The 26,335-nt window shown below is 41.5% G+C and overlaps 1 protein-coding gene across 2 annotated transcripts in view; it reads right to left on the bottom strand.

Moving 5' to 3' along the window:
- The window catches only part of gpc6a (glypican 6a), a 1,457,751-nt gene that overhangs the window by 362,251 nt on the left and 1,069,165 nt on the right, over positions 1–26,335 (bottom strand). For both annotated transcript variants that reach the window (XR_013498862.1, XM_078221645.1), the window contains exons 7-8: positions 11,772–11,908; positions 2,723–2,898 (exon numbers count right to left, since the gene is read on the bottom strand). Coding sequence is in view for 1 of the 2 variants with exons in the window: in XM_078221645.1 (XP_078077771.1) it covers positions 2,723–2,898; positions 11,772–11,908 (313 nt within the window). In the remaining variant the exon portion in view is untranslated. The remainder of the gene's footprint in view (positions 1–2,722; positions 2,899–11,771; positions 11,909–26,335) is intronic.

Below are 26,335 nucleotides of genomic sequence, written 5' to 3'. Positions count from 1 at the left end.
TCTGGTGGGGGGAACGGGGAGGGGGAGGAGGAGAGAGGCAGGTCAGATCGTTCTCTGGTGGGGGGAGGGGGAGGAGGGGAGGGGGAGGAGGGAAGTGGGTCAGATCGTTCTCTGGTGGGGGGCGGGAGGGGAAGAGGAGGGAGGCGGGTCAGATGGATCTCTGGTGGGGAGGGGGAGAGGGAGGTGGGCTAGATGGATCTCTGGTGGGGGAGGGAAGGGGGGTCTGCTGCCACTCTGCATGTGATTAGTGGAGGGGGGGGGGAAGTGGGATAGGGGGTCGCGAATCATCTGGCTAGCGTGGGGGGGGGGGTGGGTGGATGAAAGGGACAGTTATGTTGTGGGGCTGGGGCAATGTCTGTGGGGACCATCGCTCCCGGGCTGCATAAAGCTGTGGCAGGGGAGCGTTTTTCACATTTTCTTTTACTGTGCATGCGCAGTTGAAGGCTTCGATTGGAGCAGCAGCGTTTTGGGCGCGATAAGCCCCGCCCACAGGCTTCTGCAGCGTGATTTAGAATCGCTCCTTTTTTTTCAGGCAGAGTGCGTATGGGGGTGCTGGAGAACAGGTTTACAAGTCGGATCTGGATCACTATCAGATTTAGCACTTCGAATCAAAATGGTAAAGATGAAGACCCTATGTCTTCATCTTCTGATCTAAGAATCTCTCTCACAATTGCACTGATCTTATCCTTTATTAACAGTGCAACCCACCTCCTTTTCCTTTTTACTTGTCCTTCCTAAACATTGGATACCCTTCTGTTCCCACCCATATTTCTGTAATGGTGATTAGATTATACCCATTTTTGTCTACTTGGGCTGTCAATTCATCAGCCCTGTTACGAATGCTGTGTTCTATTTTTGCCCATAATTGATTGAGACTATTTGACCTATAATTTCTTAATTTTCTTATTTCCTCTTTCTTTTTTTTAATGCAGGTGTGAATATGCCAACCCCATGCGCACAGTTAACCACTTTCAAACTAGAAAATTATGCAGAAAGCCTGCACTATTCCTCTTCAACTTCTTCAGTGTTTCTGGTGACTCTTCCACTTTTAGTTCCATTGACTTTTGCTGTAGCTTACTTTTTAACATTTATCTCTATGGGTGACTCTTAGTTATGATGCAAGCACACATGGGATTCAAAAAATAAATCAATTTATATCTGTGATAACCAGGAGATTTTATGGACACACATCAAACAAGATTTTCTTCCTGTACGGTGAATTTTATGGCCATGTGGAATCAACCATGTTCTTGACCTGTGAAAAATTATGGTGGGAGTACATTTCATCAGTCTGCATGATCAGTGGGAACCTCCCCATTAGCAATGCCTAGTGGACACTCAGGCATGCATAACCATTAATAATTGGAAAATTATGGTCAACCCATGTTTGAACCTCTGCAAAAACTGAACGTGCCAACGTGTAATCTTTCAATGCCAGTGTTGTACTTATATTAGAAGTGGGTATACGGTATATCATTGTCAAGATTTCCTTTCTGGGAAAACTAAGGAATATCCTCACCCCAGATTTTGATTTTTAACACTATGTTTGACATCATGGGCAGTGTGGTAACATAATGGTTAGCACTGCTGCCTCACAGCGTCAAGGACCCGGGTTCAATTCCCGGCTTGGGTCGCTCTCTGTGTGGAGTTTGCACATTCTCCCCAAGTCTGCGTGGGTTTCCTCTGGGTGCTTTGGTTTCCTCCCACAGTTTGAAAGATGTGCTGGTTAGGTGACCTGAACAAGCACTGGCGTGTGGCAACTAGGGGAATTTCACAGTAACTTTATTGCAGTGTTAATGTAAGCCTTACTTGTGACTAATAAATAAACTTTAACTTTATCATGTATCATATTTTCCTGAATTTGGGAGGCACTTTGTCTAATATATAGATAAATACTTCATGCAGTCACAACTGCAGTCAAAACGCAGGAAATATGTTCCCATGATAAAGAACAGTGAATGGCTGAGTCAGACCAATACAATAGAGCAACAAAGAACAAAGAAAATTACAGCACAGGAACAAGCCCTTCGGCCTTCCAAGCCTGCACCGACCATGCTGCCCAACTGATCTAAAACCCTCTACCCTTCCAGGGACCATATCTTAACCACCTATAGTCAAAAGCACCTGTGAAGCTGGAGAGAAATACCTCGGAGCAAGGTTACAAATGTCAGAAAGAAATAAGCAAGCATTATTTTACTCCCATTCTATTCTTCTGCTTCCCCCCACTCCCAATGTGTGATGGTATCTTGCTCCTCATCCAGGTCAGCAATTTGTTTCTTTATTTCTCACTTCCTAGTGGCACTTTATTCCCTGCTCCCAATTGTTCTGGCACTATTCCCCCCTTCCCCAGTGTGGTCCAGATTTTCCACACTGTTCCCTTCCTCTCCCACTCTTTCCCATTTTTGAACAGCTCCTCCATGAAGATAACTGTGACTGCTTTAACAGTTGATAACTAAGCATAGCAGCATATTGCAAAATTAATTCCTGATCTCACTATACTCATTAACCATTGCATATAGCTGCATTGAAACACGGAACTTGGGTAAAAGCTGTGCATGATGGAGTCCAGTTTTGCTGATTTGACAAGTGCATGGCATAGTTCTTAGGTCCAAAGAAGTGAGCATTCACTTGTCAATTGAAACTAAAAGTCCTGTCCAACATCTCCACACACCCTTCATCACACTTCTATCTGTGAATGAAGGCTATTAGAAAAGCTACTTACTTGAATCTTGGAAGTTTACATCATTTCCATTATAAGCATTCTTCAGTTTGTTGGTCATCACTCTAAGTGCCATGATCTGCTGACGGATCATCGTATCTGGTCTAGTGATATCCACATCTACTTCAGGGTTGTTGATCTGATTAGTCAGACCGTCATTCATAATTTCGGGCAGGTACCTGCAGATTCAAATGGTTATAACATATAACTCAGGGTTGCACAACACCAAGAAAGACTGAGCACAAATGGCTTTTTCTTTATTTTATACCAAAGTGCAATTGAAATTCTAGTTTTGTGTCATTGCAGCAAAAAATCAACAGTATATAAATTGTTGTGAGGAATGAATCAATTTGGTACACTGTAGTACAATTATTACCTCTGTTCAAAAAATGATAACCTGCTTGAAAGAAATATTAAAACATAGAAGAATTATTTGACACTAAGACACATGTCAAATACATTTTTGACACAGTTGCCTGATAATTTAGGTGGAACATGGTAATGTAGAGTGACACAGGAGTTATCCTGTGCATCACTGGTTTAAACTAATAGGATTAGGTGACTGGATGATATCACATGCATTTACAGAATTATTTCAACTGGAACCCATTACATTAAATAAAGAAAGTATTTAACAATGATAATGTTTGTAGAAAGTTAGCCTCACAATTCATTGCCACTGTGATATATTTAAACAAATGTAATTAAGCAATTATTTAAATAAGGAGTAAAACTGGAATCGTGGTACAGTGTTCAAACCATAAAAGCTATCCTAATCCACATTCTCTATTTGTCAGCACACAATAAGCAGGCATCTTGTATAAATGTAAACTAAGGACAGGACAAGCTACACCAACATAAAGTGACTTCCACTTCTTGATTCCAACTACATCACTGGACTTTTAGTGGCAAAATTGGACAACACTGATGTAGGAATGGGCATCACAATGAATGATTGATGGTGGCATGGTGGCACAGTGGTTCGCATTGCAGACTCACAGCGCCAGGGACCCAGGTTCAATTCCAACCTTGGGTGACTGTCTGTGTGGAGTTTACATGTTCAACACTTGTCTGCACGGGTTTCCTCCAGGTGCTCCGGTTTCCTCCCACACACCAAAGATATGCAGATTAGCTGGATTGGTCATGCTAAATTGCTCCTTAGTTTCCCAAAATGTGTAGATTAGTGGGATTAGTGGGATAAATACATGGGGTTATGGAGCTAGGGCCTGGGTGGAATTGTTGTTGGCGATTTAGTCAGGTTCAATAGGCCGAACGGCCTCCTTCTGCACCACAGGGATTCTATGACCTAAGCTGTTGCTTCTCATGCAGGCAGCACACAAGTTCTGGGCTCCCTACTCACTTAAATGATTGTAGTGTGCAGCTAACACAAAGTTTCTTGTTGAGTGGCTGCATGTCTGAGCGGGGAGTGCAAAGTCGTGTGAAGCTGGAACGGGTACAAGCTAGTGGCTGCTCAAAGTCAGCGTGCACCTCTTAAAGGGAAGATGCATTTCTGTTGCAGCGTGAGCAGAAAGTCATCTGGTGAGATTTTCCAGCCCCGTCCATTGGCGGCATCTTCTGGTCCTGTTGAAGTCAATAGGGATTTAAATGGATTATCGCATCTGAATCGGGAAAACTTGCTGTGGCAAAGCCAGAAAGTCACCGCGATTTTAAAAAATATTTTTGATGAGGTCGCAAAAATGGCACAACACTAAGCTCTAAGACTTTCCAACGCTGTACTGGAGGCCTTGGCACAGGGCCAGGAAGACCAGGAGGGATACCATGTACTGACAGGGGCCTGGAATTTTGCAATGGCGATGGGAACTATTAGCCATGGTAGCATGATAATCAATATCAAGAGTCCAGTTCCAAGGATCTGGACACAGTGCAATGACAGGTTCAATGACCTCACACAAGAGTCAAGGTCAGTGAACATACAATCAAGTGGCCAAATCCCACCAACTACATCACTGGTCTCACAGACTCCTCAATGCACCATACTCCTACCAACAATCTCTATCAATCACAACTCATACCTTACATCAATAGCTTCACCTCACCCTCACACTTAGCATTGCTACAAGCCTCACAATCATATTTCACAGCTTGCACACACTGCCAGCTATTCAATCATGAATGCTACATCGCCCAAACACATAATACCACACTCATTCAGTATTTCCTCTCTAGTGCATGACACAGTCATAAATAAGTTGATATAGCAACCCTTAACTTGCTAAAATAATAAAGAAATACTGCAGATGCTGAAAATCTGAAATGAAAACATAAAATGCTGGGAAAACTCAACAGGTTTGACAGCATCGTGGAGACAGAAACAGAATTAACATTTGGAATCTATCTGATTTTTCAGAGCTGAAGAGAGGTAGAAATCTGATGGATTTTATACTGTTAAAGAGAGGGGGTGGGCAGGTTGTACAGTTAACACATTCTGCTGACTGATCTTTATGCCACTGCCTTTGTCTTTAACACTATCATTACCACATCCTTTGTCTTGTCTCCTTGACATCTTTGTCAAATCTATTCTGAGCTTCCACCTATTCCTAACCTTCTATTTTGCTCCACCCTCTCTCTTCAACAGTATAAAACCCAACCTCTCTTCAATTCTGAAAAAGAGTCGAGTGGACTCAAAAACATTAACAATGTTTCTCTCTCCACAGCTGTTACTGAGTTTTTCCAGCATTTTCTGTTTTTATTTTACATTAGCCCTTAACTTGCATTGGTTGGCACTTCTGCATGTCCTTTTTATTAGGGTCTTGGGCCAGAACCCCTCCAGGAATGATTCCACTGACAAAGTTGGGATCTTTTATAGTAAAACAAATTTTATTCAATAACACAGTTAAATATAACTCTAACAAGTATAGCAACTTACTATTAACAACTGAACAATATTTCAAAATAAAAAGAAAAATGTTTTTTTCTATGAAAACAACTTTAATTTCTAACTTATCACTGTTTCAGTTCCAACTAAGTAACATTCCTCTTACAGACATGAATGTCAATTTAAATACAGCTATCAACCATAAATATATTTGCTAAAATGAGTATAGACAGTCCTGAAGCTTTCCGAAAGAGATAGATTTCCAGAAGCCTTCAAAATCCTTCTAAATTCAACCAGGTTTCAGTTGCAAACTAAACTGCTCTCTGTTACAGATCTAGGACTGCACAGAAACCATAGAACCATAGAACCCCTGCAGTGCAGAAAGAGGCCATTCGGCCCATCGAGTCTGCATCGACAACAATCCCACCCAGGCCCTATCCCCATATCCCTACATATTTACCTGCGAATCCCTCTAATCCTCATATTTACCCGCTAATCCCTCTAATCTACGCATCCCGGGACACAAAGGGGCAATTTAGCTTGGCCAATCAACCTAACCCGCACATCTTTGGACTGTGGGAGGAAACCGGAGCACCCGAAGGAAACCCACGCAGACACGGGGAGAATGTGCAAACTCCGCACAGACAGTGACCCGAGCCAGGAATCGAACCCAGGTCCCTGGAGCTGTGAAGCAGTGCTAACCACTGTGCTACCGTGACGCCCACTATCATCACATGACCCTTTCAATCACTCTAATCAGAAATCCCAGGGAAACTTAAGTAAACAAAAGTCCATTAGTTCTATTTAATATAAACCCTATATTGCTAAACTGAGTAATTATTCTGCTCTCCCAGCATCTGAGTTAAATGTTTTCCCCAAATCCACACCAGCTGCCTGCAGAAAAAAGCCAAATTTTAAACCATCCCCTTAAATGGGAAAAGAATATGTATATCTCCATCGACTGCATGTGTATCATTATATTACTGCAATGGAGGAGATGGTGTTTCGCATCATTAAGGGGTCTTAACTGTGGCTATCAGTTGGCTGAAAGGATTAAGAATTACATTATGCTCCTACCTAGTCCTCCTTCCCACTACCCCTCATTCCACAATCTCTTCTGATTCACAGGTAATGTAAGAGGATGTAAGCATGCATCTCTTGTTTTTTCCTCCCCACATCACAATCTTTGTTAATATCTTTCTCCTTTCAGTTACCCAAGAATGGCAACCTGGTGGCCGATGTCTCAGCTTCAACCGCAGTATAAGCAGAAGCCACCTCATATCTGGTGCTGCAGTGAAACCTCAGACTGGAGCCAAGAAAGCTCAGACTTCTCCTATTCAAGCTTAGCTTGTTGCCATATAGAACTGTTGCATGCAAAATCAGACTGCTGCCATGATAACTACAGATGACAGTCTTCAAAGGGATTTGTAGTATTTCACAGTAGTCCAGCAATCAGCCCTCCAGCACATTACTAGGATTGCTGCAGTAACACCCTGCAAGCATGACTTAGCAGTGTAGACAATGAACCAGCTGTCCTTACTCAAGAACAGTATGAAGTCTCACAACACCAGGTTAAAGTCCAACAGGCTTATTTTGTAGCACAAACCACAAGCTTTCGGAGCGCTGCCCCTTCATCAGGTAAGTGGGAGTTCTGTCTACAAACAGGGCATATAAAGACACAAACTCAATTTACAAAATAATGGGTGGAATGCGAGTCTTTACAGGTAATCAAGTCTTAAAGGTACAGACAATGTGAGTGGAGAGAGGGTTAAGCACAGGTTAAAGAGGTGTGAATTGTTTCCAGCCAGGACAGTGAAATTTTGCAAGCCCAGGCAAGTCGTGGGGGTTACAGACAGTGTGACATAAACCCAAGATCCCGGTTGAGGCCGTCCTCATGTGTGCGGAACTTGGCTATTAGCCTCTGCTCAGCGACTCTGCGCTGTCGTGTGTCGTGAAGGCCGCCTTGGAGGACGCTTACCCGAAGATCAGAGGCCGAATGCCCGTGACCGCTGAAGTGTTCCCCAACAGGAAGAGAACAGTCTTGCCTGTTGGTTGTCGAGCGGTGTTCGTTCATTCGTTGTCGTAGCATCTGCATGGTCTCCACAATGTACCATGCCTCGGGACATCCTTTCCTGCAGCATATCAGGTAGACAACGTTGGCCGAGTTGCAAGTGTATGTACCAAGAAGTGTATGTACCAAGAAGTGTATGTACCAAGAAGTGTATGTACCTTACTCAAGAAGACAGCTTTCATCCTCCGACCAAAGCCCTTGCTGTTGCCTGCCAGTTCTCTAGCCCAGACTCTTACTGCCCAAGTCACCCGTCACAAAAAAAATCAGCAACTATGCTGGAGTAAGACAGTGCAGGAGCACGAGGATAGACATAGCTCCACGGTTTACAGGCACAAAGAAATGCACAAGGGTGAATAGTTGAAGTTGGTAATGTGACCAAGAGGATGCTGTGATGGTCAGCAACAGAGGGAAGATAGGATGTGACACTCTTGCTGAATGAGGAATTGTCCATGTTCACTTGTACCACAATCAGATGAGTAGATCAACAATAACCTGGACAGAAAGCGTATGAGTCGGTTGCCTCATCCTTTCTTCCTCCTTTTCCTACTCCTCAGCTAGTTGCCAGGTAACAAAGGGCAAGGACTGTGCCTTCATGATGATGAGGTTGAGTAGCATAAGACAGTTAACCAGGAATCACGGCATGCATCGAGTAGTGCAGGCCTCTTCCAGAGCAGTCCAGGTTGTGGAATCAGCACTCCAGTGATCCGCTTGATGAGATTTTGTGTGGAGTATGATTTTAATTTCATGTATGCTGTCCCCGTACCTGTGGATTGAGCAATGGACTCATGTGGTACATTTCAGAATTTCCATGTGATACTTTGCAAAGCAGTGTACATGCAATCAATAGCACTCACACCATAGGGAAGCCTGCAATCCCATGAAGTCACACATTCACTTTGCCCACTTCTCCATAGCAGGATAAAAGGTTGATTCGGTTTCTTGCTCCACAGACACTGCCTGACCTGCTGAGCATTTCCAGCATTTTCTGTCTTTATTATAGAACAAAAGCAGTCAGCTCACTTGGAATGCAGGACCTCAGTGACCTACCTCCTTTATGTAACAATGGAGGACAAACTGGGACATTTGAACATACAAATTAGGAGCAGGAGTAGGCCATTCAGTCCCCTCAAGCCTGCTCTGCCATTTGACAAGATCATGGTTGATCGGATTGTAACCTCCATTTTCATGTATTACCCCTGTACCTTTTAACTCGCATGTCAATCATGAATTTATCTAACTTAGCCTTAAAAATATTCATTGACCCAGCCTCAATGCTCTCTGGGGAAGAGAATTTCACAGACCAACGACTCTCTGAGAAAAATGATTCTCCCCATCTGGGTCTATTTTTATTATGTTCACACAGTGTCCCCTACTTTTAGTTTCTTCCACAGGTGGAAATGTCTTTTCAGCATCAACCCTTTCAATTCCCTTGGGATCTTATATGTTTCAATAAGATCACCTCTCATTCTTCCAAACTCCACTGGATACATCTCCAACCTTTCCTCACATGAAAACCCCTTCATCCAAGAGAATGTTGCAAATATTACATGTTCTAGTCTGAAAGGAGCCAGGTGCATAAAAGTTCAAGGCCACAGTCATCTTCACAGGCTATGCAATGCTGTCTCTACCCTTCTCTGAGGTTGTATATGATGTGTCAGGTTTTGGTAACTTCCTTAGTGAAATGAGGATGCCTGAGGATCCTCAATGAAGTTTAGGTAGGGAATTATTCCTTGAACAATGTAGGCAGATAGCCCTTCTACCCATACTCCTCCTTCATGTTCACCTGTCACAAAAAAAATCAGCAACTACGCTGGGGTAAGACAGTGCAGGAGCACGAGGATAGACATAGCTCCACGGTTTACAGGCACAAAGAAATGCACAAGGGTGAATAGTTGAAGTTAGCAATGTGACCAAGAGGATTCTGTGATGGTCAGCAACAGAGGGAAGATAGGATGTGACACTCTTGCTGAATGAGGAATTGGCTACGTTCACTTGTACCACAATCAGATGAGTAGATCAACAATAACCTGGACAGAAAGGGTATGAGTCGGTTGCCTCTTGCTGTATTCTGTGTCACTTCTACTCATTCTCTCTGCCATGTTGTAATCCAAGAAGGAATCACCCATGCCTGGAGCAAGTGATTTGTGCAGAATCCTTAAAGTCAGGACAAAGTCCTTCAACACATGCCAGACTACTCCTTGCAGACTTCAGCAACTCTCCATCAAGCACCTGTACAAATGTAGCAAGAATCAGTTGAAATCAATTACCAACTAACCCCAGAAAAGTTGGTAATCCCTTAAGATAGCTGCAAGGTAGCTCCCTCCTGCTGCTGAATGCATGTTCAACTACATGAGGTTAAGAGCAGGTGCTAGCTGGCACATTGAGTTCCAAGGTGACAGTGTTACATACTGACAGACGTGAAGATCTTCCTACTCTGCATAATTCTGGCAAACACTCTCTGCATCCTTACGCCCTCACCAGATGGCATCGGAGCAGCTAGCATCAGAATTGTCAGTATTTTGCAAATGGTCTCTTGGAGGCAAAAGGTACATCTAGCGCTGAAAAATGGGCACAAAGGGGCCAAATTTTGTGGACTGTATATTATTTAACTAGTTTTATTTTGCAAAACCTGTGATACTGAAGAAGAGAACGGATTCCTATAAAGAACAAAATAGAAGATAAAATTCAAAATTTACAGATCAAGTCCGGAGAGATGAAGCATTGAAAAGGAAATGCTCCAGCTTGGAGACTTCTCAGTGTGATCACAAAACTGCCCTGTTCTGGTTATAGATTTTCAGAAATCAGAACTTCAACCTGAATGAACCCATTTTAGATTTAAAACTGAAACTGTGCAATCAAATAGTAGGATTCTGAGAGTCACATCAACACTACAAACCTCTCAGCTACATCATCTCATTCGGAATCAGCTGATATAACTATAGCTTACCATGCACCTCAACACACTTATTTCCTCCAATGTTGTCCTCTTTCCTCCTCCTCTCCTGAAGGTATTGTCTAAGCTGTGATTGGTTTCTGGGGGAGCTGCCAACACTCCAGGGAGCTACTCTTTATGTGCAAGTCTCGTGTGGCAGTCGGCTTTTTGACCAAGGGGTTTCAAAGCCAAGTCCACGATCTGTGCCACTGTGATCTGTACACATAACTTCCTTTCAGCAACAAGTTAACAGATTACAACCAGGTTCCCAAGCTAACATTCCCCGTTACACTATCCCAAGAAGATGATGTCAAGCGTGACATTCTCATGACTGCCCCAATTGAGATTAACTACATCAACACAGACCAGAGATCAAAGCTGCTTCAGTACCACACTGTAGAGTACACTTTATTTAATGAGTCAACATCAAAGATTTATTTCATTCTTATATTCTTAAAATTTGTGTATTTGATTAAATTATGGGATTATGTTATGTTAATGTTTAGCTCATTAGGTTATTTCAAAGGTGTAATTTCTTTTCATTGATGCTCTACATTCCTATAATGTCATATTTGCTTCTACATAAAAGGTGAAGGGGAAGGTTAGGTAGGCAAATGATCCATAACGGACTGAAGGTGAACACTACTGTTGGGGTCATTGCCCTTAATGGGGTCCAGATATGCTGAATGGGCATTAATGGCACAACTGATCAGGATGGGATAATGTTAGAGCAACTTTACATGGAAGCTTGGATATGAATAATGTTCATCTGTGGCTGTGATTTAGTGGCTGATATCCAGAACTTTATGTTTGTAATAAAGGGCTAATCAACTTACTAGAGTTTATTTTACAGTTAAAAAGCAACTTTATCATCTATGTAATAAGGGGAATAGATGGTTTGCCAAGCAATGCAAAATGCCCTGCTTTATTTAGCACATCAATCAATTACAAGTTCAATCTGACTCATTGCTATTATCCTTCACTATTATCCTTCTTCCTGAAATAACATCGTCATCATCAAGAATTTTCAAACTGCAACTAATTGGCTCATTGAAGATTTATTACAATGACACTGCACACTTGACAACTCCCAGCACTGTCTTTACACCAACATGCAGCAACTGTCACTACCACCTATTTATGAATGAGTCGAAGCAGTGAGCCAGTTGCAGGTTTCTGAAGATGGGAAAGTCTGCTCCATTGTATAGCTCACCTGCCCTTGGTGTGTCCGTTCCAGCAGTCTTCTTCATCAGGCACCCCAGCTGTAACTTTCTCATCATTACAAATGGTGTAAGGCAATGTGGACCAGAACTTCTTGGCCAACTTCAATTTCTCTTTAACGTCGGTAACCTGAAGGTGTCACGAGAGAAAAGATCTTAGTTATCAATGTAGGCCAAACATGGTCATAAAAGTTAAAATGGGAAGGATGATGACAATGTTACAATGGACTTCAATAAGGCTGGCTAGCACTCATACATGTTCGGATTCAAAACCTCCCTTTCCATCTGTTGAGGCCTAGAAACTTTTGCTTTGTTTATTCTTAACAGCTAATTACCGTATACAAAACATAACCGAATCAAGTAGTTATTTGAAAGTAATAAAAAGACTAATAATATTGTTACATCAGTGCTTGGAATAGAGTGCATATATAAGTATTTTTGCAGTGATTCTGAAGTTGAAAATTTCTATTCAAAGGAGGTACATACAGCAGTATCCTCAGCTCATACTACTGACAAGGGAAAATGTAACAGCTATAGCTTGGAAAGTTCAAGGAAACAGTCATTCATCTCAAGCACTCTCTATCCAATTCTAGTTGGAAAGTGTTACTGCCCATTTACTATAATGGTCTGGATTGTATTCTTTGTAACGTACATAACCCAGAGACAGGCAGCAATATCTTATTCCCATTACATCACAGCTTGGATTGGTTCTGGGGTGGAGGGCCAGGTTGTTCTGTCAGTCTAATTAATAAGCTGTGAAATCTGAAGGTCTGTGGAAACTTTATTTCAATACGTCACTGAAAGGATGTTGTTCTTCAGCTCTGCACATCTGATCATCTGGACATTTTGCCTCACTAAGGAACAAAGCTGTCACTAACAGATTTTGGAAGTGGAAAAATGCACCCCTGTGACAAACTATAGCTGTGACCTTCTTTAAATTAGTCAGCAGTCAGAATATGTTTCTATCTCATGTGCTCACCTAAGTGGAACAAAAAGAAACACTAATTGTTTCAAGTTATCCAGAACAATTTCACATTTTTGCTGTCATTGAGCATCAGGAAATGTTTAAAAATTTTAAAAAAAGAAACGGGGGGAAAGGAGGGTTTCCATTCACAGAGACCATTCCCCAAAGTGTTATTGATATAAGCTCTATAGTGCTTCACAATCATTGGGCGATGCTACTAAAATGATCATGTTTTTTAGTAAATGTAGAACAGTAATTGGACATGACTCGAAGCATCTTGCTGCTTATTCACTTATTCTGCTTTGATGGAAAAACCGTTCATAGCTTCTGTCAATTGTACACGACGTGCGGGTGTTAAGTGTACTACTTGCTTCCTATTATGGAAATATGCCATTTGGTTCCACTGACAGCTTTGTCTAGAGTTCAGAAATTTCTCTCTGTGGTAAAGAGATTTAATGAAGCAATCGTTTGAATAAGCTCTGCTCATGATGACAAAAGAAAATCTGAAGCTAATATTAACTGATTATTCCACTGTGTTGAAACATAAAACCTGAACTCCTTGGCATGTAGCGTTGGGTGCAGCACTAATGTATATATATCAAACATAGTTTAATTTAAAGATAATCTATTTCTAGGAATGAATAGGAATATCTAGGATTTTCCAGCCCTTCCCGCCAGCAGGATCTTCCGGTCTCGCTGAAGTTGATTCCTGTCCAAGGTTCCTTGGCGGTGGGACAGGCGAGCCATGGAAATTGCCAATGACTTGGTGGGACCAAAGATCCTGCTCACGACCAATGGCGAGCTGCCTCCACGGCAAGTCAATGCTCTGAGGAGGCACTGAATTCGAGGTAAGTAACTGCCCAAGAGTCCATTTACTATTCTATTTCTTTGCAAGTAGAATAGTAAATTCTACTCTTAATTTCATGTAACAGGGGCTTTGGATAAGTAAATTGGTATCACATGAGTAATTATATTCAGGAACTTTTGATGTGATCGCCCTCTGTTACAACCAATTATATTCATGAAGTTCTCCAAGGAATATTACTGACACTAACAGTGAGTCTAATGCCAAACCCCATGCCTTACAAATAGGAAGTCACAGTTGCCTGATATATAACACCTAATGCTTTTTTCTTACTAACATATGCTCTGTTGACACACACATAAAAAAAACATTCATTACCAATGTATTCCTTTCAAGTCTTACTAAAAAGTGTCTCAACCTCTCATTTATAAGTTTTCTCCCTTTAATACTTTAGGCTTCGCCATTTTCTTTTTTTGTCACTTTGCATTTTTCATTTTACAAAAGTTTTGCTCCTCTAAGGTGAAATAATTATTTGGTTTATATGAATTGCTGTCAATTCCCAGAGATAAGAAAATTGAAAAACTATTCTCCCCAAAAATATCTGAATTTCACAAAGTCCTCTCCTTCTTGTTGTATCTAAAGGTTTCATGTTGGTGTGAAGCAGTTTGCACTTTACTCCATCACTCGTGTACATCTGGAGAAGAATGGGACAGGATGTCCTCTTTCCATGGATTCTCACTCTGCACAACACTGGAATCCGGACCATGCTCTGGCTCTGTTTATACTCTCATTTACACTGGAGTAAAAAACTGCCACATTTCTAGTGAAAATGAACCCAGAGTCTGCATTTATTTACACTCTTGCCTGTTGATGTATTGTTGTTTTAGCTTCCTCCTTGCCCTCTTTTAAAGAGCTCCATCAATTTGACATGCAAATACATCTTTTGTCCAAATTTCAAAAGAAAATTTCAGAGTAAAATCATTGTTAAACTGCAAACTGTCTGAGTCACTTCTACCTGAAGAAAACACTTGGCCAATCTGTTGTGATTTTTCTGTTTATTAAAATAAGTAAGGGAAATTAGGGACTGATAAGTCCATGAGGAAAATCTTTGGTCCACATGAAGCCAATCCAACTAATTTCCACTGACGACAGTACAATCAAAACCATTTTGGTGATAGGAAGACAGACTGGTAACTGTTGCAAGTGTGTTTGTAATGTTAGGAAAAGGTTTATTCTCACACGAGAACCCAGCATCAGCTGCACATTCTCTTCACTATCTCTTAACTGATAAATTGACAAATATTTTCTTAAGGCCACTCCGATCACAAACCTGCTGTGTGAATTTTACGCACAAGTTGGGATCAATGCTTTTGCGGTTTCAGCACTGCCGTTGTACGGTTCAAAACTTTAAATTTTGAGAGTAAAATATCAAAAACTGCTCAGCAACATTTCTCTGCTAAACGCAATGCCTGATAAGATTTAATCAGCGATCAACATTACTCAGTATCCTGGAGTTATCTCCAATACATCCACATCATCATTTACTTCTGGGGAAATAAAATGCAGAGGTTATACATTTTATTGGGGTTTGCTGACTCATTAACATAAGCCCACTGACAACTCTAGACCTCCCACAGCAATTTTATGTATATATCTTTAAATTAACATCTTATGGAGTAGAATATTAACAGTGGGGCGGCACGGTAACACAGTGGTTAGCACTGCTGCTTCACAGCTCCAGGGACCTGGGTTTGATTCCCGGCTTGGGTCACTGTCTGTGTGGAATTTGCGCATTCTCCTCGTATCTGCGTGGGTTTCCTCCGGGTGCTCCGGTTTCCTTCCACAGTCCAAAGATGTGCGGGTTAGATTGATTGGCTATGCTAAAATTGTCCCTTAATGTCCTGAGATGCGTAGGCTAGAAGGGTTAGCGGGTAAAATGGGTAGGGCCTGGGTGAGATTGTGGTCGGTGCAGACTCGATGGGCCAGATGGCCTCTTTCTGCACTGTAGGGTTTCTATGATTCTATGAACAGTAGTCCATAGAAATGGGTTACCACCAATCCTACGATAGGAAAACTGTGTTCAATAATGGCATTCCCAAAATAACTATTTACAATCATAGACCTGTTAGGAATTTACAAAAGGAACCACTTGGCTCCTGTGCTTGCATTGACTCCTCAAAAAAGGACTTAGACCCACATCACCGCTTTCTGTCCATAAAATCATCCTCAAGTATCTGCTCAACACCCATATAAAATTATTCATGGAATCAGCTTTCACCACCTTTTCAGGCATTCCAGGTCCAACTCTGTGTGAATATTTTTCCTCTCTAGATATTTGGCCAATCATTTGGAATCTATGAAACTTCAGTATTGATCCACACGACAGAAGGAATTATTTTTCTCTATCTACTCTCTCAAAACCTCTCAATATTGAAAATTAATAGTCACTTGGACAAATGTGGGTTAATTAAGGAAACCAGCATTGATTTGGTACAGGCAAATCACGATTAACTATTTTCTTGAGTTTTCTGATGAGGTAACAGAGAAGGTTGATGAAGATAATTCTGTTAATGTGGCGTACATGGACTTCAAAAGGTAGTTAATATAATGCCACACAATAGACTTGTGAACAAGTTAGAGCTCATGGAATGAAAGGAATAGTAGCAACATGGAGATGAAACTGGTTGAGTGACAGGAAAGAAATAGGGGTGAAAGGTTGTTTTTGGACTGGAGGAAGGTTTATAGCTGTGTCCCTGGGATCTGTGTTCAGACCCCTGTTCTTCCTTATATATAGTAATGACCTAGACCTGGTGTACAGAGCACAATTTCAAAATCTGCAGATATGAAATTTGGAAGTATTGTGAATTATTAGAAGGATAGTGTAGAACTTCAAAGATGTGGAGATGCCGGAGTTGGACTGGGGTAAGCACAGTAAGAAGTTTCACAGCACCAAGTGAAAGTCCAACAGGTTTATTTGGTAGCACAAATTTTCAGAGTGTTCCTCCTTCTTCAGGTGAGTGAAGAGTTGTGTTCACAAACAGGGCATACATAGACACAGACTCAATTTACAAGATAATGGTTGGAATGTGAGTCTTTACAGGTAATCAAGTCTTTACAGGTACAGACAATGTGAGTGGAGAGAGGGTTAAGCACAGGTTAAAGAGGTATAAATTGTCTCCAGCCAGGACAGTTAGTGAGATTTTGCAAGCCCAGGCAAGTCGTGGGGGTTACAGATAGTGTGACATGAACCCAAGATCCCGGCTGAGGCCGCCCTCATGTGTGCAGAACCTGGCTATCAGTTTCTGCTCGGCGATTCTGCAGGAGTGTTTTCTTCCAGTCGGGGAGTTGGCTGTGGGGGAAGGGGACCCAGAGCTCCAGCGTCCCAGGGTGGAGATGCCCCAACTCTGAAGGGCCCTTCAGAGTGAGATGCTCCCCCACCTTCCCACCCAAGATGGGGAAAGGTAGAATTGTCCATTTCCCTCCCCCCTTGCACCCGCTCCCACTAGCCTAAAAGTTGAGGCAGGACAGGATAAGACCATTAAGCGGCCACGTAAGGGCTTTAATAGGTGAATGAGCGGGTCTCCCACCCGAGTTGTTTTCCGCCCAAATGTGTAATCATGTCTGAGATGTAGATGATGCTGTCTATGTTTTAATCAAAATTACTCAATATTGACCATTGTTTACTTAAAAACTTGTTAAAGCAAATTAAATGAATAAATTAACATGAATTTAATATGAATTTAACATGAATTAATTCAAAAAATAGCCAGAAACTATTTTCACATCAATTTCATTTCCACCTTTCCAAATCTAGTTTCACTTTTTCAAATTTGTTCATAAGCCATCTTTTCAATAAGGCTTTTTGTCATCATTCCCAAGTTCTGTTTTATTGGTGTGGTATTTTCAATGACCCTTTTCTGAAATGGATTGGGATGATTTTTATGTCAAAGACACGATTGCTGTTATTGTTTGATATTTTAAACTTAAAAGCAAACTTGTTGCAATGCTAGAGTCTTTTTTAATATTGCTAGAATACCAAATACACAGCACTGCACAGTCATTCAACCCAAGAGTTTCATGTCTTAACCCAAATCGGTAGAACATAGAACATAGAACATAGAACATTACAGCGCAGAACAGGCCCTTCGGCCCACGATGTTGCACCGACCAGTTAAAAAAAAAAAAACTGTGACCCTCCAACCTAAACCAATTTCTTTTCGTCCATGAACCTATCTACGGATCTCTTAAACGCCCCCAAACTAGGCGCATTTACTACTGATGCTGGCAGGGCATTCCAATCCCTCACCACCCTCTGGGTAAAGAACCTACCCCTGACATCGGTTCTATAACTACCCCCCCTCAATTTAAAGCCATGCCCCCTCGTGCTGGATTTCTCCATCAGAGGAAAAAGGCTATCACTATCCACCCTATCTAAACCTCTAATCATCTTATATGTTTCAATAAGATCCCCTCTTAGCCGCCGCCTTTCCAGCGAAAACAATCCCAAATCCCTCAGCCTCTCCTCATAGGATCTCCCCTCCATACCAGGCAACATCCTGGTAAACCTCCTCTGCACCCTCTCCAAAGCCTCCACATCCTTCCTGTAATGTGGGGACCAGAACTGCACACAGTACTCCAAGTGCGGCCGCACCAGAGTTGTGTACAGTTGCAACATAACGCTACGACTCCTAAATTCAATCCCCCTACCAATAAACGCCAAGACACCATATGCCTTCTTAACAACCTTATCTACTTGATTCCCAACTTTCAGGGATCTATGCACACATACACCTAGATCCCTCTGCTCCTCCACACTATTCAAAGTCCTCCCGTTAGCCCTATACTCAACACATCTGTTATTCCTACCAAAGTGAATTACCTCACACTTCTCCGCATTAAACTCCATCCGCCACCTCTCGGCCCAACTTTGCAACCTGTCTAAGTCTTCCTGCAAACTACGACACCCTTCCTCACTGTCTACCACACCACCGACTTTGGTGTCATCAGCAAATTTGCTAATCCACGTAGATATTGATAAATATTATCAGATACATTACTTATTAATTTATGTTTTGATATCAAGGTCCAGGGAGGAGCTAAGCAGCCTGCTTTCAGGTTTGTGTTCTGAACCTCAGTTCTAAGTGCACATGAAAATTCTGTTGTGACTTGTTGTATCAGCATTCTCCCTTATGGAGAAAGAATCATAGAAACATAAAATCCCTGCAGAAGGAGACCATTTGGCCCATCATGTCTGCACCAACAACAATCCTACCCAGGCCCAGTCACCGTAACCCCACATATTTACCCCGCTCATTTACCCCACTAATCCCCCTGATACTAAGGGGCAATTTATCATGGCCAATCAACCTAACCCGCACATCTTTGGACTGTGGGAGGAAACCAGAACACCCGGAGGAAACCCAGGCAGACAGGGGGAGAACGTGCAAACTCCACACAGCCAGCCACTCGAAGCCGGAATTGAACCCTGGTCCCTGGTGCTGTGAGGCAGCAATGCCATTGTGCCATTGTACAGGAGGTGCTAAACAGGTAACAACACAAGAGTGCATTTAGCCTGTTAGGGATTGCGGACCATATCCTGCTACTCCATGGCTATGCATTGTGCCATACTTCAAATTTTACTTTATCTCAATTGTTAAAACCTATGGTCTGCCACAGTCAAAGTATGTCAAGTGGATTTAAATAAAACACATCACTGTGACTGAGATAACCTATCCAGTAGCAACCCTCCTCTGATGAATAGAAATTCTGTTCAAAATTGACTCGTTTTTATTCCACAGATTCCGGTAGAGTAAATATTATGAAGTGGTCAGAATTACTTAAAAATAAAGCAGATTACAAGTTAGATTATTAAAAATAACATGAAAAGGAAAGAAAAAAGGGGGGAAAATCTATAAGAGATATGGAGGGAAATATCATTCCCAGTGTTTTAATCAAGCATTATGGTAATAATGCTAATGTTGATAATTAGAGTAGCTTTATCTCTGTAATATTATAATTTGTCCGTGTGTGAATGAAAACTTATAACAATGTCTTGTGTAGTGAGTCTGAAATTCCTCAGCATGTCAGTAGCTATTATTAAATCTTTAACATGTTTTTAATACTCGTCATGAGATTCCAGCAATGGCAGCACTTGGCAGAGACTTGGTTATGCACCCATGTTCCCCCCTTAACTTACCCCACACAATTTTCCATCGTTTAAACAAATGGAATCCTGCAGGGAACGTTAAAGGTGAAAATCATTGCAGGAAGGTCAAATTCAGTCATCTCGTTGAAGATAAAGATCATCAGAAATCTCATGGACTAAATTGCCTGATGTCAAACACTTGACCCCACCAGGAGTGTTTTCATTCATGAACTCTTGTTATCTCGTGTGTCATGGGGCTCATTGGGTAACATGTGAGAACAATGTGACAGCAGCCATGGGAACTAAAGTCTCGACTTAAGCTGCAAGTAGAAAATGGACTGTTTGCTGTTCAGAATAAAACATCTTGAAATGGACTTTATGCAAGTTAATGAAAACAAACAATACATAATTTACACTTGCATAAATTGGGTCCTGGAGTCTCTATGGAAAACACTAATTTGGTGCAATACTAATATAGAAATCTATTTAATTTGATTCACTGTGGCACAAAAGAGAAAACAGAGATTTCCCTTGGTAGAATCTAGCCTGACATCTTGTACACAGCAGATGCTTCTGCTTGTCTGCAGTATGAATGAATGATACCTTCACATTTTTCTTTCTGGTGTAATTCTTTTTCTAGTTTATTTTTAATAGCGACTGTAATTTATCTCCCTAAGGAAACACTGTGATAAATCTTTATCAAACTCGGTTCCTTTATAAAACTAAATCTATATAACTTAGTGCCTAAGGAGACTCTGTAGATTTAACTGTACCAATCGCTTGCTCCATCACCTTGATGTTCACACTTCCTTTTCAGTTGCATTAAGAAAATAGATTAACCATATAGACAGTAGGGGGCAGCACCACTCAATGTTACCATCAAACCAGACAGACTGCACACAGCAAGAACAACCAGAATTAGCCTCAGCTGAATCCATTTCTTCTTTCTCACTATGAAAGGAGTAATATTCACAAATATAACAAAGAATTTCCACTGCAGACATAATCCATTTATTTTACTATACAAAATATTTTCAAATGCTGACATTACAATACTCTCCAAGTTTACACAAATATTATCACATAAATATACTCCAAACCGACCCTGAAATCTGCAGTACATCAAAACTACAATTCAAAGACAAACCTTCAGATAGAAAGGTCAGATTCAGACTATGCTAATCCCTTTGACACACAGGCACGCACTGTAAACAGTTCTTTCATGCTCTGCAATGCAGAAGCCACGCTACCATCCCATTACAGCAACCATCCACCTCAGCCAATTAGTATGTTTCCAATCAACAGAAGCACATGAACAAAGGGCTAAGACTTTGACAAACCATTTATATTTTAGGTAATTAATGAATTAGCAAGACAATATTTCATCCCATGCTCTAATTTCCCCGTTCAAAAAGTAAAAGGAATTTTTTAATCTAATAGAAGTTAGAACAGAATAGAATAGAATCCTACAGTGCAGAAGGAGGCCAGTCGGCCCATTGAATCTGCACCGACCACAAACCTACCCAGGTCCCATCCCCATAACCCCATGCATTTACCCTAGCTAGTCCCCCTGTCACTAAGGGACAATTTTAGCTTGGCCAATCCGTCTAACCCGCAAATCTTTGGACTGTGGGAGGAAACCAGAGCACCCGGAGGAAACCCCACACGGGGAGAATGTGCAATAGTGGGGAAGGATTATCAGCCCACTAAACCTTCCCTCTGTGGCCCACAAGGCTCACATTCAACTCGAACCCGGAGCTTCTGGTCCAGTGATAAAGGCACAATGGGTAATATACATTAAATAAATCAGAGACCTTAGTTCCATTGTTACATGACTGAAGGCAGCACAAGTATTTATTTTGCAAGTTTCGTAATTCCAATGACTGAGTCATATTTACAATCTGTATATTTACTTACTATCTTCAGTATTACTTGGTAGGTATTTTGATTCAAAACATTAATTTTCAAATTAATTGATACTTTCCAGTAATGAAACATGCAGCAGTGGTGAGTCTCCCAATTTATCAGCAGACCTGGCTGTCTGGTCTGAGACCCATGCTATGTTTTTGATCTGCTTTCACTAAGTAATGATAGCTCTGTGATTACCGATAGTATTATTTTGCAGTACACTAAATTTGTTCCGTTCATTTACAGTAGTGCAGGTTTTCCACATCATCATGTTAAAGTGATACTGGAAAATGCAAATTTCCATTTATCTTAAAAATGTCAAAAATAAATGTAATAATATGAATAGATCATTTAATTAGCCCAATGATAACAATGCTTTGTTACTGATTAAGGTGTAGAAGTGACATTATGCTCCCATTTGCATCATGCAAAAATACTGTTTTCAAAAACACTGCAAATGCCGAACACTTTCCTTAACTGAGTTAAGGATCCTTTCAAATACTGCTCGAAAGAGTCACATACCTTCACTGCAGCAGCTAATAAGAAAAGCTGCTAACTGCTCCGGAAAACACATTTTTACAATGAGCTACTTATTTCTTCAAATAGCAAAGAATAATTTAATTCTGCTTTTTAACTGATATTCTCAAGCCAATTAGTTAAGAAACACGACAGCGACACAGCATCTCATCTTTAATCGTGCTTCATGCTCTGTAATAAGTTGGCATCTGGCAGCTAGACTATCACTGCCAGCAGAGATAGTGAAACAGCTGGATCCTACATTTCCTTTGGTGAAAGAAGATTTGTGAATGTGAGTGATTGAAGAGATGGGAAAATTAGATATTCAAAAATCAAAATAGACAAAAGAATCAAGGGATTGGATGACGCAGATGTGTATCCACCAGTAGCTCTGACTGCAGAGTTAAATCACTTTTATGTTGATAGAGACTCATTGATGACAATTGTACAATTTTCTATAAACTTAAAAGAATTAGAAGCCCACGTTTGCTTGGGTTTATCTGTCTCCACCATATAAAAATATGCAAAATTTCAACAGGAACAAAGTAAATAGGAGTGAAGCATGACAGTCAGCTCTCACATGACCTTGTTAAAGTCTTTGGGGTACTTCAGATCCATTCAATTGTCAATGGCTTTTCGATAAGAATAAATTGTCCTCAAATTCCAACCAGATTTGGATACACAGTGAAGCATCCTGACACTAGACTGCCGAAAAAGCCAAGATTGACCCATTCCAATTTTCTAAATGCAAACACTAACCTCTTGCATGTTAGCCATAGGCCTGGGCCTGCTACTCACAGAGCCTGATTTTAACGGGGCGGCACAGTGGTTAATTGTGCCACCGTGCCTCACAACGCCAGGGACCCGGGTTTGATTCCCAGCTTGGTTCACTGTGTGGAGTTTGCACATTCTCCTCATGTCCTAGAATCCCTACAGTGCAGAAGGAGGCCATTCGGCCCATCGAGTCTGCACCGACCACAATCCCACCCCGGCCCTATCCTCATAACCCTACTTATTTACCCTACTAACCCCCTGACACTGAGGGGCAATTTATAGCATGGCCAATAAACCTTACCCGCACATCTTTGGACTCCGTAGGTTTCCTCCCACAGTCTAAAGATGTGCTGATGAGGAGGAGTGGCCATGCTAAATTGCCCATTAGTGTCAAGGGGACTAGCCAGTAAATGCATGGGGTTATGCGGATAGGGCCTGGGTGGGATTGTGGTAAGTGCAGACTCGATGGGCCGAATAGCTTCCTACTGCACTGTCAGATTTTATGATTCTATGACTCCTCTGCCTGCCTGAAACTGGGCAAGGGACAGTAAAAATAAGGGGAATGATTTGTCCATTTACAATCTTGCATCACTTCCCTTAGGTTTGAATATTTATCTCTGCTTCTTGAGCAGATGAACAGGACACATGCAAGAGCGCTAGCAGTAGGTCTTGTTTTAGTGAGGCCAGCTGGTTCCCAATGTGACAGTGGCATCCAAATTGCAGTTTTAGTCCAAGGTGTGAGGTGGGGAAATTGGTGACAACTTTCTTGTCAGGGCCAACACATCTCCAGGTAGATTGTGGGCCATAGCAATCCTGGGCAACAAGATTTGATTTTATTTAAGTTTTCTTGCAGGCCAGGAGGAATATGGGGCCAAAGGCTTAGATAGGATGGACGTAGGGAAGTTGTTTCCATTAACAGGGGAGACTAGGACGCGGGGGCACAGCCTTAGAATAAAAGGGAGTCACTTTAGAACAGAGATGAGGAGAAATTTCTTCAGCCAGAGAGTGGTGGGTCTGTGGAATTCATTGCCACAGAGGGCTGTGGAGGCCGAGACGTTGAGCGTCTTCAAGACAGAAATTGATAAATTCTTGATTTCTCGAGGAATTAAGGGCTATGGGGAGAGAGCGGGTAAATGGAGTTGAAATCAACCATGATTGAATGGTGGAGTGGACTCGATGGGCCGAATGGCCTTACTTCCGCTCCTATGTCTTATGGTCTTAAAGGGCCTCTTCTACACCTTATGATTCTATGAATATTGGAAAAGAAATCACGAATCTTCTTACCTTTGGCTTTGCCCCATTCCTGATTATCTTTGTCCCAAGTCCCACCCTACAAGTTGCCTGACTGCCAGAGACAGATCCTGCACGTCCTAATTCATGAACTCTTCCTGTAAGTTCCCACTCTTGCCCACTGCCCCAAGTATTACAAACCCAATGAACTCAATTGCCTCTTTTCCCCCCTCACTGTTCCCATTCTGGAATTTAACCATTCATCTTCCAAGTTTATATTCTCATTTGATGCATGGGGCACCATTTTTATCTCTCAACCATGCAATTTCTCTCAACCATGCAATTTTCACTCAAAAATAAAACCAGGAACAGGTCCAGATTTGTGAAATAACGTCTAGTGCTGACTTAGCCCTAGTCTGCCTGTTCTGATTTTCTATGGAAAATGGGAAGAACTCATGAATAAAGACTTCTTGACTTAGCCCATAAATTATGAATGACATGTCAGGTGTGTTACAGACAGGAGGGTGGGGGCAGGGATAATTTAAATGGCCTGATTACTCCTCTTGCCATCTGTCCATACTTGATTTGCTTCCCCATTCATAAGCAGTGGCATCTTTCCCAACCGCTCAGTTTTTGTGTGATCCAATTTTCTATTAATAACTCCACAGTAAAGTCAAGATAGGATGAACTTTTAACAGGACTAGACAGGGTAGATGTAAGAAGGATATTCCCGATGGTGGGGGTGTCCAGAACCAAAGGTCATAATCTAAGGATACGGGGTAAACCGTTTAGGACTCAGATAAGGAGAAATTTAATCACCCAAAAAGTGGTCAGTGTGTGAAATTCTCTACCACAGAAAGCAGTTGAGGCCAAAACATTGTATGTTTTCAAGAAGGACTTAGATACAGTTCTTGAGGTGAAGGGGATCAAAGGATATGGGGGGAAGGCAGGATGAGACTAGTGAGTTGGATGATCAGCCATGATTATCATGAATGCCGGAGCAGGTTCAAAGGGCTGAGTGGCTTTTTCCTGCTCCTATTTTCTATGTTTCTAACTCAAAGGGTTAGTTTCTTTGCACACTCTCAAATTGTGGGTAGTGGGTCGCTGCATGCCTCCTGTGCATTCTTAGAGAAAAGAGAGATAGAGAAAATAAAGAATTACAGGGCAAAGTCGACAAAGAAACAAATTATTGTCATTATCACATGTTTGCAGAGTCCAGAAGTAAAGTCCAATGATGTATTCCTACACAGAGGTTGGCAGATTGAAAACTGATGCTGTATAATTCACTTTTACAGTAGCATTGACTTCCAGAATGAGGCTGGTGCACAGAGATGGTTCACTCTTGTGGACAATGGTACAGAATTTCCAGTATAAGCAGTGTAAATGGGATCCGGCATTCAGCCTGGACAGAGCTCCTTTTCCGTGTTTCTGCTAGCTAGATGTTTGAGTGGCAAACTGAGCTTTGCAATAAAGCAAGACAACGTAACTGCTTCCACCAGCTAGAGGTTCATCTCATATGAATCCCACCTCTTCACAGTGGCTTTAACAAAGGGTGTTTAACCCCCTCCTGAGATCCCATGATAGTTAAATGTTCCAACCATTAAGAATTAAAAAGGTTGCAGGGTCCTGTGTCCTAGCAGATGAATAGACTCTGATTTGTCAATGTGAGTTAGGAAATGCAGATGGACTTTGTATAGTTCTCTTTGAATTTGGTCTGTGAAGCCCACAATGGGGCATTAGTGTCTCTTCAGAGATGAAGTGGTGTAAATTTCTTCTAAAATGTTGGGCAGCTCCTTTTGTTAAGAATCACAGACAAACAAAGTTTCAGCCATTTTAAAAGGTTATTGTCCAGTTCTTCAAATTTTCAAAATCATCATGAGGATTTCAATATCTATTTTAGAAAAATATACAGTGTGTGTCTTAGTCCCCTGACAGGTTTTATTTTCTTCATGGATACCTTCTGACAATTCTACCCTGGATGACTCTATTCTACCCTCTATGACTCTATAACCCCTGATCCCATAAACCATCAGATGCCTCTGAGAAATAACAAGCATGCAATTCGAGTTGTAGCAATATTTTGGATTCATTTATGGGAAGTGCGCATTGCTGACTAGACCAGTATTTATTGTCCATCCCTAACTGCCCTCGAGAAAGTGGTGGTTTGATTTGATTTGATTTATTATTGTCACATGTATTAGTATAGTGAAAAGTA

Source organism: Mustelus asterias, chromosome 10, assembly GCF_964213995.1.
Source record: "Mustelus asterias chromosome 10, sMusAst1.hap1.1, whole genome shotgun sequence".
Lineage (NCBI taxonomy): Eukaryota > Metazoa > Chordata > Chondrichthyes > Carcharhiniformes > Triakidae > Mustelus > Mustelus asterias.
This window is presented reverse-complemented; position numbering and strand designations above follow the sequence as displayed.